At 36.8% G+C, this 14,182-nt stretch overlaps 1 protein-coding gene across 2 annotated transcripts in view; it reads left to right on the top strand.

Moving 5' to 3' along the window:
* Positions 1-14,182, top strand: part of LOC107675511 (pappalysin-1-like) — a 149,874-nt gene that overhangs the window by 123,918 nt on the left and 11,774 nt on the right. For both annotated transcript variants that reach the window (XM_016469895.1, XM_016469896.1), the window contains 2 exons: positions 3,792-3,863; positions 5,728-5,826. In XM_016469895.1, the coding sequence (XP_016325381.1) occupies positions 3,792-3,863; positions 5,728-5,826 (171 nt within the window). The remainder of the gene's footprint in view (positions 1-3,791; positions 3,864-5,727; positions 5,827-14,182) is intronic.

Genomic DNA, 14,182 nt, shown 5'->3' with positions numbered 1-14,182 from the left:
CCCCCACGCCTGTTGTGTTTAGATGGGCATTTGTGTCAAGTCAGGTGGTTTTCAGCAGAGAAATGAAACAACACGTTTCTGATTGATTTGTGTGATTGATATGATCTTCCCTGGGTAGTAATTGGAGTCTGGAGACAGAGTGTGAGGGGAAGAGGAAGCCAAATCGATGTGGCTGAAACGTTCCAGGGGGGTTGGCTGAGGTGAGATCAATAACTGTTCTCTCAGCACTAGCCACCCTGTGTCAATCGATGCTGTTTGAATTCCACAGCATCTGTTCCTTTCTGCCTGCCACACAAGGGCATGATCTGTCCCGTAACTCCCGGACCCAGTGCTGCCCTGATTGACACCAGTGCTAATGTTAATAGTCGTGCTGTGTTTGTTGGCCAGTGCAGCGAGAACGTCCTATAAATCCACACCAGCCAAGGTGTGGAAGTGGAAAAGCAAACTGGTGGCTGCACAACGCCGTTTCAAGCTGACTGAAGCTTTGGTGGCCATACAATTCTTCATTTCCTATTCTCACATAATGCATTTTTTGGTTCTTTGTGTTATATTTTCTGCTGAGTCGGGCCGTTCGCCTCGTGAATCAGTTATTGTGACGAATCGGCCCTCGAGAGCGATTTGTTTCAGGTTTCACTACTGACCTACTAAGGAGCTCCTCTTATTTTCTCACTTATTAGCTTCCCTGACATCAGCAAAATGACTGCGCACATTGCTGATGCATTAGGCTGCCTTGGCAGACCGTGGCCTTTACGTGATGTCAGCGTCGATTGTTCATGCCGGGTCCGCTGAGGGGAGTACTAATATTAACCTCTAATTAATAAACCAAACCTTTATTAAAAGGCCTGAGAGCTAAATGTGATCTCGGGAGCTATGTGGAGAGTGCTTTGGGAAAAGACAGTGTGGACATCTAATCTGATACTGGCTCATTCTGATGATAATGGTGTGCTAGTCTAAGGGAAACGAAGCGATCTGAATTTTATCGGTGTGAGGTCACTCGGGCTAACAGGGCATAGCATGTTCACGAAAGACTGCTACGTGCAGAATATCACTGTATTTTGGGCTGGTAACCAAAATAATGTTGCTTCAAACCCCTGTAAGGATTGATACATGAACTTCACCATTATTCACCACTCAAGCTCAAGTTACCTCAGAGTGACTGAATCTGTAGGTTACTGTAGGTTTCCCCACTAAATGATTAAAATACAACAAGACCGGTCAGTCTGGAACAGTTCTGTTAAAGCTTTTCTTCATACTAGATGGTGAAAAGCCTTTTTTTTTTTTTTTTGCATTCTGATATATCTCCAAGCGAAATTAGATGTTTACCAAATATATATTGGGCAAAACTGATTGGATCATGAAACGTTGGTCATTCAAAAAGGAATATAGACAGGTGATTTGATCGGTGGGGTTAAAAAAAAGTTTATGGGCCTTTGTGAAAAGAAGTGCTCTTAATCGTATTGAATGTGAACTTGTAGTGTACTTCAAATAGCAAAGGTCTATTTTATAATATTAGTTAAATAAAAGGACTCTTACGAGTGACACTAGACTGTTTAAAGGGCACTTTGAAATATTGTCAAATTAAAAGTTTAAAGGTCATTTTAAATCATTGTTTTAATAATCTTTTGTCATGCTTTGAAGAAGTACACTCTGTCAGGGATTCTATGAGAGAGGACTCAAATGCAGAATGAGTGGTGACAGTTTATTAACAAAACGACTGACAGGACAAGAGATGGTGAGGAGGGGAGTGAGCACAGTTCAAACAGTAGGCAGGGATTCAACAAGTAGTCAGGCAGGCTGAGAGAGAGGCCGTTGGGTCCAGCCTAGGTTGACAGTAGGCCAGAGAGAGAAGAGGCTGTGCAGATGGAGACCGGAGGTTAGCAGCGGTGGCCTGACAGGAACACGAAGCTCGGCCACTCCACACTCGTGGTCTCTCAGGCACTGCAAAGGCCTAGCTGCATGGCAGACCCAGGGAGAAGACAGGTAGCTCAGCCTGCAGGACAGGACAGAAAACAGACAAGAGACTAAAACCACACTCTACAAACTATCTGGCAGGGAGTACTCAGTAACACAACGAATAGTAGATGAACTAGCAAACACAGAGAAGTTAGAATAACGAAATGACAACAGAAGAGGGAAAGGGAGAACAATATAAAGGAGCGGAGAACATGAGGGACAGGTGACGACACTCAGACAAACAAGGACTAAACAAGGGGGCATGGTAATGGGAAACAAGGAGGCAGGACGAGAGGAGCACATTGCAAACACAAAGACAAAGCCATGTGCTCACACACAACACAAACAAGGAAACATTAAACGGTGACAAGACAGACAAGACAGAGAGAGGAAAACCCTGACACACTTATTTTGATGTGTTGACTAACATACTATAAAGCACATGTTCTTGTACTTTATTGTAAATATTTGATTATAATTTTAACTGTAGTGTGTTAATCAATATTACATTTGAGAAATTTTTATGTACTAAATTTCAGCTTTATCATCATTATAAATGTGTGATTACAAATGCATTAAAATACATACAAGTTTAAAAAGAAATGACATGACATTTTACCATACAAAATATTTGTCAGCACATTCAGCGGCACACTTTAACATTATTTCAAAGACAATAAATGTAATCATGAAATTGAATATAAAGGTCTAGTAAGTCCTGATTAAGTGGGCCTAAAATACTCTAAACTATAAAACATTTCCATTTAGTTGCAATTAGATTGCAGTTACGAGCCTGAAAACATTAGAATCAATTCACACAAATATTGTAATATAAAGTATATTATTCCCGTGATAAGTATTCTTTTTAGTATGCTAAAGTGTACTTCTTTTTCACAAGGGGGAAGTTAGTTGTTGCAATGAAAGACAACAAAAAAAAAAGAATAAAGTGCACTGGAGAATTACTCAAAATAAGACTGAAATGTGCAATAAATTACAATAAATAGGGTTTCCTCTTGACCAAATACTTATATGTAAAGTGTTGCGTATGCCAGTACTTACAACAGTACTGTGCATTTATCCCATTTGCTTGTAAAATCTACAATATCCACTACACGTGCAGATTTTTTATTAGCATTATAGTGAACTCAGCTGTTTGAAATGCTTCAGTGTTTTCTGTTCTTCTCGTTATTTTTCTCTCTCTTTTTTTTTTTTCTTTTTTGCATCGATTTGCTGACTGGCATGAAATGATAAATACCTTAGTTTGCAGTGGTGGGTATGGCATGAGAAGAGGCAGGTGCTTTGTGTGTGTGTGTGTGTGTGTGTGTATTACTGGGACAGGGAATGTGTAAGGTCGGATAGTCCTTTACTTTCAGCCGGTCTCATGTCAGCCTTACTGGACCCTTGAGGTTTTTTCACAAGAGCATGTGTGTGTGAACACATCTCTCTCTGTACAACACCTATAATATCTCTCCGTAATTGGATGACGAACATGCTGGAAACAGTTGTAACTTATGTGGTCACACAATTATACATGTTTTGAAACTGGTAACATTTCACAAGATGTTGAATTTGGATGGGTTGCTGTTTTTTTTTTTCTTTTTTTTTTTTTTCTCGAATTGGCCAAGACTTGTGAAACATTGTAAACATTACTGTTTTGGCTTTTTTTGTGGTTGGCATGTGGAGGGAACATAGCACTTACAGTAACTGTGTGCCATGTTTTGTCAATTTTCAGATACAAGCACAGGGATTGATGTTGACTTTGTGATGGCAATGGTGCATCAAAATTGCAGATTCTTCTTATCTTTCTGAAAACCTCTTTGTTTCATTCCTCTTTTCAGCACATAGTTTGCACCATGGGCCTGAAGTGGTACCCCCATCCGGAAGTCCTGCACTGCATAAAAGGATGTGAGGTAAGACATCCGGAGACCTGTCCATATCCTCTCAAATGGCTCTCTATCCTGTGTCTTTCCTCCCTCATTGGCGACACTCTTGCCTTGACCTCCATTTGCAGAGGCCCAAGAAGATTTATGAAGATGAAGATGTAGAGGATCTCTACACTAAAGTCAGTACTTGTACAAGTGACTGTGATGTTCAGTGCTCCTCCTGTCTTTCTGTTTCCCCCTCTGTGCTTGTCGATACCTGTCACTTGGTGCAGTCTGTTTGTACTACAGACTAGCTTATCTACAAATGTTTAAGAAATTCTCACCTACTCAATACATGCTCTTTCTTGTTTGATAAGAAGGGATCTGCCAATAAAAACGTTCAGTTTGCCAATTTCTGCCACATAAATAATAATAATATAATAATAATAACAATAATAACAACAACAACAACAATAACAACAATAATAATAATAATAATAATAATGCTTTAGTAAATAAAAAATCAAAAGTGTGAGAAAGCCATAATTGTAAGTCAAAGTCTCATAATTGTGACATTTTTATTTCATAATCTTGACTTAATATCTTAATAACTTTTTAAACCCATAATTTTGACTTAGTATTATTCTGTTTATCTTGTACTTGACTTAAAAAGTCATTTTGACTTTTTATCTCATAAATTATTTATTTTTGTCTCATAATTATGACGTAATATGTCATTTTGCCTGTTTGTCTCATAATTTAGACTTTGTATCTCATTTTGATTTTTTTATGTCATAGTTATATTTGTTCTCAAAATGTCTACTTTTTTATAATTATGACTTACTATGTTATAATTTTGCCTTTTTATTGTGTAATTATAAGAACTAGATAGATCTATTATAAGTATCTCAGAATTTTATGTTTTTATATTTTATATTTAGTATTCCATTATTTCAACTTTTTATGTCATAATCATGACTTATGTTATAATTATGATATACCAAAGTGTAATTTATTGATTGACTGACTGATTGATTGATTCATGTATTCATTCATTAATTCTTATGTGGCAGAAATGGACTTGCATATTAGCCTGTGAAGTACTATCCAAGCACAGAATAGTCCAAATGTAGTATTATTATTATTATTATTATTAATACTATTGTTATTATAAAGACAAATTATCTGATACTAGACTATTCATAAATACATGCACAGATTAGGACAAGTATGTGATCTTGTTAAGCGGTTGTGTGAGCTTGTTAATACAGTGGATCGTGAATATTACAAATAGATCTGCATGCTGTTGATGAACAGAATATTTCAATCACAATTTAATTTTAACTATGCTTTACTATGAAAGTCTATAAAATATATTTTATATTTATTTAAGGGCAGTATCCTCAATAGGATGTACTGCTTTAAAAGAAGAATTTGCCCAAAAATTACAGGTTGATCATCAACATCAACAGAACACTATTATGAATGCTATTTTAAATTGTTTGTTTTGGCTGAATGATATATAACACAATCCATCAAACGGACTGTACTTTTTTTCTCAGTTTCTTTTTGAAACACGTTACTACCATACTATTACCATAAGTAATCAAAGACATTTAGATATCTTAAATTAACTTTGTAGATTCAATAATAAACATTTTTAATATACAAGTATTTTAATAGTAAAAAAAAGTACTTTTTTTTAATTAAAAATGGCCATTTTTAGAGAAGTTGACCCATTAGGCCTTGAGTAACTCAAACCCATGACACATAAGCCATGACTCTAAGCAATGAAGCACTGGATATATTTGGGTTGGCAAAACAGCTGTGTTCATCATATACAGTAGATCAATATATCTAATTTTTTTCATGTTAATGGTGCTCTGAGTTTCTCTCTTTGATTTTGTCTTAGCCTTTCATGGGTGACAATTACTGTGACGCCATCAACAACAGAGCCTACTGCAACTACGATGGAGGCGACTGCTGCCATTCCACTGTCAAGACTAAGAAGGTACTATACATGTCTACAACATTTCTCTTCATTTATACATTTAATGTGTCCAAAATGGGTGCCTAACTTCACAATCTCACCAGGATTGACTAAATTTAGTGATGAAAAGTCACTGACAAGCATGAGATGCTAGATGTTAAAACTGACCATCTGAATCTTACTGCACGCAAGAATGGCAAACGCATTCTGGCAAACTCTAATCTGATTGGCTGCCTTTACGTAATTTCTTGGACCCGGGATACACATGTATTTATCAGTATGCCTGTGGAAACGAAGTTGTGTTTACAAAATATCAGGTTGTTACGATGACCGCTTCTGAGAAACTAATCCCTGGATTTGCCCATGTCTGCCAGGTTCGTGGTTTAAAAGCTATTCAGTGTTTTGTTTGATACACTTTTTCACAATCCCATTTTCCACATTTCTTTTCTGTTATTTGCGCATTCAGTCATGGACTGTATTACAGTTAAATTAGTTTATTCTACACTTGTCTATTGTTATTGTATCATCTATTTCAGATAAACCTGTTCCTAAACCATTTGTAAAAAAAAAACATGATCAGTCAGTTTACATGTCATCCCTCCTCACTTGTAGTTTCTAGCAGGTGACAGACAACAGCCGAAATTAGTATCAGGAAATAATGTTAAAACACTATCTAAAAGTATTTAAACTATCTAAAAGTCACAATCTTGCTGACTGCTTAAAGCAGTGTTTTAAACTAACAGGAAGATTAAGCTTTTCTTATACAGCTGGTATGACTGCTTCTTTCTCAGACTAACAAAAGTCACTTGACAACAAGACGCAGCTCGTGTCCAATATTTGGTGGTGTCATTTTCAGCATATAGTGATAAAGTAAAGTGAATATCAAGATTCCACACACTGGAATTCCTGTTCTTATAAAGTGACAGCACACATTCATTTAATATTAAAAATGGTGGAGCCAGCCACAACAACTGAAAACACCTTTTAACAATTGCCTGGTTTCACATCCACACAGCTGTATATTAAATATCTTGGAATTGGCTGTGATGCATCATTTTCACTTTCTGTTCTACATTTGAGAGAAGTGGATCATAAACTACTATTAGATTTTTTTTCTTCTTTTTTTTTTTTTTCGTAAATTAATATTCATATACATTAATATAAAATTAAAATGCATTTAGTATAATATTAATACTGTAAATACAGTAAATCCATGGTAAACATTGGTGATCTATGGATTTAAAAAGTCTTCTAACTGGATTGTTCATGGTGCAGTGTTTCTTCTGTTTCCCCTTAAAGGACAAAAAATGTTGCGCAATGCAACCAAATGATTGATTGATTGATTGATTGATTGATTACTGAAGTGCATTTTACACACTAAAATTGAAATGTTAACAGTGAAAAGCCATTCAAAACATGTTTGATGTTTTATGTGAGAAAAAGTGGTAGGCTTTTCAGTTATTGCTGTCTTTACTTTCAAATTCACATTTCTCTTTTGCCTTGTCAAATTTGTGCTGGATCACCTCATGTGCCAATGCATGAAGTTATTTAGCAGACTTAGCGTTACTTTTCTTTTCCAGGCAGCTCTGAGCTGTCTCTTGGCTTTCTCCTTGTCTTGCACTGTCACTGTCTTAAATATTTGGCATATGCTCAGAGTGTGAGTGTATGAACTGTGATGATTCACTGAATCCAGTCTACAAGAGAATGCTTTTTGGGAATTTCACAATGTGCACCCTATGTCATTGAGCAGCCATGGATCTTAGTGGGAGTTGACCATGCGCCAGTGTTGATAGAAGGTTAAATTGTTCTGCAACCATAAGCCAGATTGCTGGTGCCTCCTTCCTCCTGATATGTCACACAGTTGGCAGACCGACGACAGAGGGATTGGATGAAATAAAGTCATCTTTTGATGAGCTAGAGCTTTTTGGTTGCATGCATTGCTTCGTAACTGTATCAGTTTGATTTATGCAGCTAAAGATAGTCACTCCTGATTTCATGTACATAGTGGACATTTCACAATGTCTTGTTAGACAGTTATTTGAGAAACTGATATATTGTGCTTCATTTTAGATAATCCAGTGGCAAGTTTAGACTTTGGAAACATGAAAGCCAAAATGTCCACTTATAACTGTTGAAAAACTATTTTCAGTACTCAAGAGAAGATTGAGTCTATGTCTGATGTTGGGAAAGTTGGCTCCCAGAGCACCAACTGATACAAGAATCACCCGACATCCCGAGCCATGTTCACTGTCCTGGCAGTCCTTGAAGCAAATGCATCAGCAGGGTTTGCAAAACATCCTGTCTCTGGAAATATCCAGGGCTTAGGGAAGAGCTGTAGAAAATGACTCTGAAAGAACTAATCATTTTGAGATTGATGGATTGGGGGAGTTGGATGAGTTCTACTGTAGGTCATCTGACTGTTGGCTCCAAGAGTATCATCACATCCATTTTCTTCCCAATGTGCGCCACTTTACCTTCATCTGTTCAAATTCCCAAACTCAATTCATACATTTCCTAGTCATGCCCACAAACACAAGTGCAGATCAATGGAGTTCACGCATTAGTGCACAGATAAGCGGTGGTCTGCATTGTTATGAGCCTCTGATTTCAAATTGCACTTAACTTCTCTGTGCAATTCCCGGAGTATTTTGATGAGATAATCACTTGAGATAGTATGTGACTGTTTGTTGTCCCCCTGAAATGTGCTCCTAGTCATCCCCGCAAAGAACTTTTGTGACCTCACCACCTGATTTTTATTTATCTCAAGAACAGATGAGGATTTCTTGAAGGTAAGGAAAAATCAGCTGAAATGTTTAAGAGCAACTGAAAACGGGAAGACCAATATTCCTCAGTGTTCGAAAGCTATAGTGCAATAGCACATATGTTATTATAAGTGCTTTTGAAACACTGCTTCATGAAGCTTTGCAACCTTTTTTAGTCATTCATTTAGTTTTAAGTGATTTGGAGAGCGCATCAAACTTCCAAAGTCACATGATTTCAGTAAACAAGGCTTCATTATGTCATGTCAAAAGTGAATCATTTTTGTGACAGTGGAGCTTAGAGGAAGGTAACTACTAAAAAACAGTCAGGAATTACACTGTTGAGTTCATTTGCAGTTATGTGAGTCTAGATGCTGGAACTGCTCTGAGGTGTTTCATATACAACAAATTGCTGCTTAACCACCATAGTATGATGCATCATTGAGAAAAAAAAAAGTATTTGAGGCTATTTCCCAAACCTGTAGTGATGTTCGATTCTTGAATGAATCATTCATTTGAGCCAGTTCTCAGACAGTAACCGGTTCACAAAATCGAGCTGAATCCAACTTTAGTTTCGGGTTGATTACGCAAGACGCACAGCCAAAGTAGCACGTCCAACTACTTCGTCTGAATGAGCCGGTTCAACCAACTGTCGAAATTTGCTGAGGATTACCAAGGAGTCTGATGAATGAATTTATGATACTATGCTAGTCTGGAAACCATGGTTTTACCAGAAAAAAAAAAAAAAACATGGTTATTTTAGTTAAACCATGGTAACCACAAATAAACTGTGGCTATGCTACATGAACCATAGTTTAACCATGGTATTTGTAGTAAAACTGCGGTTATACAAATGATAATCAATCTGCCAAAAAACATGGTTACTACACTTTTACTATAATAAAACTATGGTTAATTTTTGTAAGGGTATGACTACTATTATAATGGTAATAAATAAATAAATAAATATTTACATCATAAAAAAAATGTAAATAAATGTTACTATTGCTTATACTATAGCATAGTGCATGCATATTACATTTTATTTGAAAGTGACGTGACATGTGGCCAAGTATGGTGACCCATACTTGGAATTAGTGCTCCAAATTTAACCCATCCAAAGTGCACACACACAGCGGCCATTTTTTGCTGCGGCGCCCAGGGAGCAGTTGGGGGTTCGGTGCCTTGCTCAAGGGCACCTCAGTCATGGTATTGAAGGTGGAAGAGAGCGCTGTACATTCCTTGGGTTACGAGTCCAACTCTCTAAGCATTAGGCCACGACTTCCCCCCTTAAATAGATTGTGTACTGTAAACGTTTAATGTCAGGGAGTACAGAGGACTTACTGTACAACTTACTGTAGTTTAGAGTTTTTACAAAAACCTACAGAGGTTTGTTTCTGTTTTACCTTTGAATTTAGAATGTCCCAGGTTTTAAGTTAGTCGTTTAATGTTTTGTAAATTAAGCAAGCAAGCAAGCAAGGAAAATAAACCTCATTAGCAAGTATTTTAGCCATTTTCTGTTTTTATTTTAGCCCCTATTGTGTAGTTTGGAGATATCTGCATACATTTTAATTGAAATAAATGATATTTAAAAAAAAAAAATGATTGTAATGTTTTAAATACAACAAAGCAAATGAAAATGGCATTTAAAAGTGCCTATCATAAACAATCAGCATTAACAAAATTGAAAAAAAGTTCAAAAACAAAAGGTGCTTAAACAATACTCTGAACATGGACAATTACATTTGTCCTGGTTTTAGGGAAGGTTTGCATTAGGGAAAACAAGCTGTCTGACTTTGTTGTGTTTCAGCCTGTTCCTCCTCTCTGAAATAATTTGCCCAGTTTTTGAAAATATTCTCTCTGCAAGCACCAAGGTTGCAACTATGCACAATCTCCTCTTCATGATGTCCGTTATACTTTCATAAACCACTTGTCGTGCTTTCCACCAAGTGAGCAGATTGTCACTCCTTGGAATCAGGGACCCTGCCAAGCAACTCCTTATCCTTATTCCTGCCATTGCTTCTGATGTGGCATTCCTGACAGTGAATTAATTATTCACCCTCTCATCAAAGTCCCCCCCAGACTGAATGTTGCTAGGAAGAGGGAGTAGTAAGCCTAGTACTCTTAGCATGAGGTTTGTTCACCTGCCTGCTAGACCTGAGTGGTGAAGCTGCTGTAATACTCTTGCAGGCCTCATCTGTTGCTGCTAGATCGTGAAAACCCTTCTGCTTAAACCTTGAGTCAAACAGGGTGCCTCTGCCAACAGGCTGAAGAATTAAAATTATTTCTGCAGTCCCCTTGCAATTAGAATGACTTTAGATGCTGTCACATACCTGTGACGTTTAGAAGCAAAGACAACCATACATAAATTGCATATAGTCTAATTGTATTTAGAAGAACTGATATATTTTTCTTTGACAAATAATGATTACAATAACTCATGAATCAGGTTAAACTAATAATAATAATAATGCAAAGCTTAAATTATATTTGTATACACAAACCTTTCTACACTGAGCTGTAACCTTTTCAAAAGGCTTTAATATTTCACAGGTATTGTTCACAATCTCCCACTCATCAGGTATCAGCGTTGGCAAGCTGGGGCTGACAAGGGCAAGTGTGTCAATAATGGCATCGTTTGCTGCCAAAATCTTTGCAGCATGTAAAAGGTAGAGTTCCATCTTGTTAGTGCATCCTGCTTGAGCTTTAACTCTTCAAGGCCCATCTGTCCCTGAGTTGCTCTGATGCATCAGTGCTCTTGTGAAAGTGCTTAACAATAGTTTTACCTTTGCCACAACCTCCTGAATGTGTTTTAAACCCTCCCTCACAATCAGGTTTATAGTGTGGGCAAAGCAAGGCAAGTGCTTCCATCCAACCTTCTAAACTGCAGCTTTAAAGTTGCTTGCATTATCAGATACATATGTAATAATTTTATCACCAGTAAGTCCTTAACAATGGGAAAGGGTTGCAAATCAAGAGCAATCATTTTTACAAGCTCTTCATCCACTTCACTCTGTTTGAGAGTCAGTTGGCTGTTTCACGTAGCACTTAATAGAATGTTGTTGGCTGCTTTGCACATTTGTCCCTGCTACAGATCTGGGTATAGGTTGAACTGAGGCTGTAGTCCCAGCGGTGTCACCACAGACTGGGAGTGAGCTAACTGGATTAGGTTGCCTTACTTGTGTAAGCAGGGCAGTTGGATGTTTTGTTTGTAGGTGCCGTCTAAAATTTGATGTGGATCCTCCTGAGCCTGAAAATACAATAGTTTGCATTTTGCTTTGCTTGGTCCTGTTTCTTCAAAGTGGATCCAAATGTTGCCTTGCTTTGCTTCACTGACTTTAACTTTGTTTCAGACCGAAACATAAATTCACATTTCTCCACTTTTTCTTTCATTTAAAAATGAATATTATGAATATTTAGGCAAAAGTTATCAGTTTAACTTGATGATATTCGTTGTAGACAGTCAGAAAGTTGAAATGCAAAGTGTAAAGTCAGCTTTTCAGTCATATCTGACTCAAATTGAACCATAGCAATGTAGGCTACTCAATATGTATCAGTCATATCTGACATGAAGGATCAGTGAATGAAACATGTGACCACAGATATCACTAACTTAAGTGAATGAAAGGCAATAATAAGCAATAAGCATTTACACAAATAACTTTATTTGAATGTTTCATTGACATAACATGATACTGAGTTGTTAAAAAATAAATAAGTCATATCATTGTTTGATGTAAGGAACCGATTAATAGTTTATTAAACTGGTTCATTGAATCGAACTGTCTGAAAGAAACAGTTCATGGAAATGAATCAGACTTGGCATCACTACAAAACTGTACTAACATGGTCAAACCTCTACCATTTCAACCACACTGGTTCAACAATATCGGACTGTAGTTAATTATGCCACAGGTGTTGGAGAAATAAATTAATCAATTCAAAATCCAAAATAAAACTTTGTGTTTACACAATGTATGTGTGTGCACCATCCCAGCTAGAAATGTTTTGTTCTAAAAATGTTCTAAGAACATTACCCTGGATTGTTCTAGCAATGTTTTTAGCGGGTAGTTTTATTTGTGTTCCCAGAACGTTCTCCTATAAGGTAGGATAACATTCTCTAAAAACATTCTAAAAATGTTTAGCGATAACATTGTTAGAACATCATTCCCTAACATTCTTACAATGTTTTTAGCGGGTAGTTTTATGTTTCTTCCCAGAACGTTCTCTCAAAAGATGGGATAACATTCTCCTAAAAACATTCTAAAAATGTTTAGCGATAACATTGTTAGAACATCATGCCCGAACATTCTTACAATGTTTTTAGCGGGTAGTTTTATTTGTGTTCCCAGAACGTTCTCCTATAAGGTAGGATAACATTCTCTAAAAACATTCTAAAAATGTTTAGCGATAACATTGTTAGAACATCATGCCCGAACATTCTTACAATGTTTTTAGCGGGTAGTTTTATTTGTGTTCCCAGAACGTTCTCCTATAAGGTAGGATAACATTCTCTAAAAACATTCTAAAAATGTTTAGCGATAACATTGTTAGAACATCATGCCCGAACATTCTTACAATGTTTTTAGCGGGTAGTTTTATTTGTGTTCCCAGAACGTTCTCCTATAAGGTAGGATAACATTCTCTAAAAACATTCTAAAAATGTTTAGCGATAACATTGTTAGAACATCATGCCCGAACATTCTTACAATGTTTTTAGCGGGTAGTTTTATTTGTGTTCCCAGAACGTTCTCCTATAAGGTAGGATAACATTCTCTAAAAACATTCTAAAAATGTTTAGCGATAACACTGTTAGAACATCATTCCCTAATATTCTTATAATGTTTTTGGCGGTTAGTTTTATTTTTGTTCGCAGAACGTTCTCTCAAAAAAAAAAAAAATGCTTAGCTATTATGTTCTTAAAACATACAATTGTACTAATCTAAAAAATAAAACATCAAAATCTAACAGGCTTATTAAGGGCATCCACTTAATTTATTAGTAGTTTTACAAACAGTAAATGCTCAGCATCACATGTTGAAGAACTCAGTAAAGTGCAGTGCATAATCAAGCGTCTGACTGTTGTTTGCTCAGAGTGCTCATCATTGTCTTTGCTTGTTGTGGTTCTTGCAGAAAAATAATACAGTCGTCTGTATTAATAGGTGTTCAACTGTTCTTCTCCTCCAGTTTTCCAGCTGCTCTCCCAGTTAGCAGCACTGAGCTCTATTCTCTGTGAGCATGATAGAGTTCTTCCTCATGGCCTATAACAGAGGAGCATACAACAGTGTAAACAGAAAGAATACAAATACATATTACATCTTAAGATCACAAACAATACTGAAAACTTTCTAAATTAGCCAGCCTAATTAGTATTCAGAAACTATGTAAAGACTAGGGCTGCACGATAAATCGAAATGGAATCGAGATCGCAATTCGACAGAAGCTGCGATTGTCATGCGTATCTTTCAGTGAAGCACGGTTCTGTGATCAGCAGTAAATCTCCATCCAAAGGCCAGAGGGCGCTCTCGCGCTGAAACTCCAAATACGCCTCGCAGAAGAAACCCAGAAAATGCCTATCGCTGCAGCTGAATAAACAGAAGATTCAACTGCTTTCATTG

Source organism: Sinocyclocheilus anshuiensis, unplaced genomic scaffold (assembly GCF_001515605.1).
Source record: "Sinocyclocheilus anshuiensis isolate Anshui unplaced genomic scaffold, SAMN03320099.WGS_v1.1 scaffold1604, whole genome shotgun sequence".
In the NCBI taxonomy this organism is placed as follows: domain Eukaryota; kingdom Metazoa; phylum Chordata; class Actinopteri; order Cypriniformes; family Cyprinidae; genus Sinocyclocheilus; species Sinocyclocheilus anshuiensis.
Note: the sequence above shows the minus strand (reverse complement) of the source record. Positions and strands in the feature narration are given on the sequence as shown.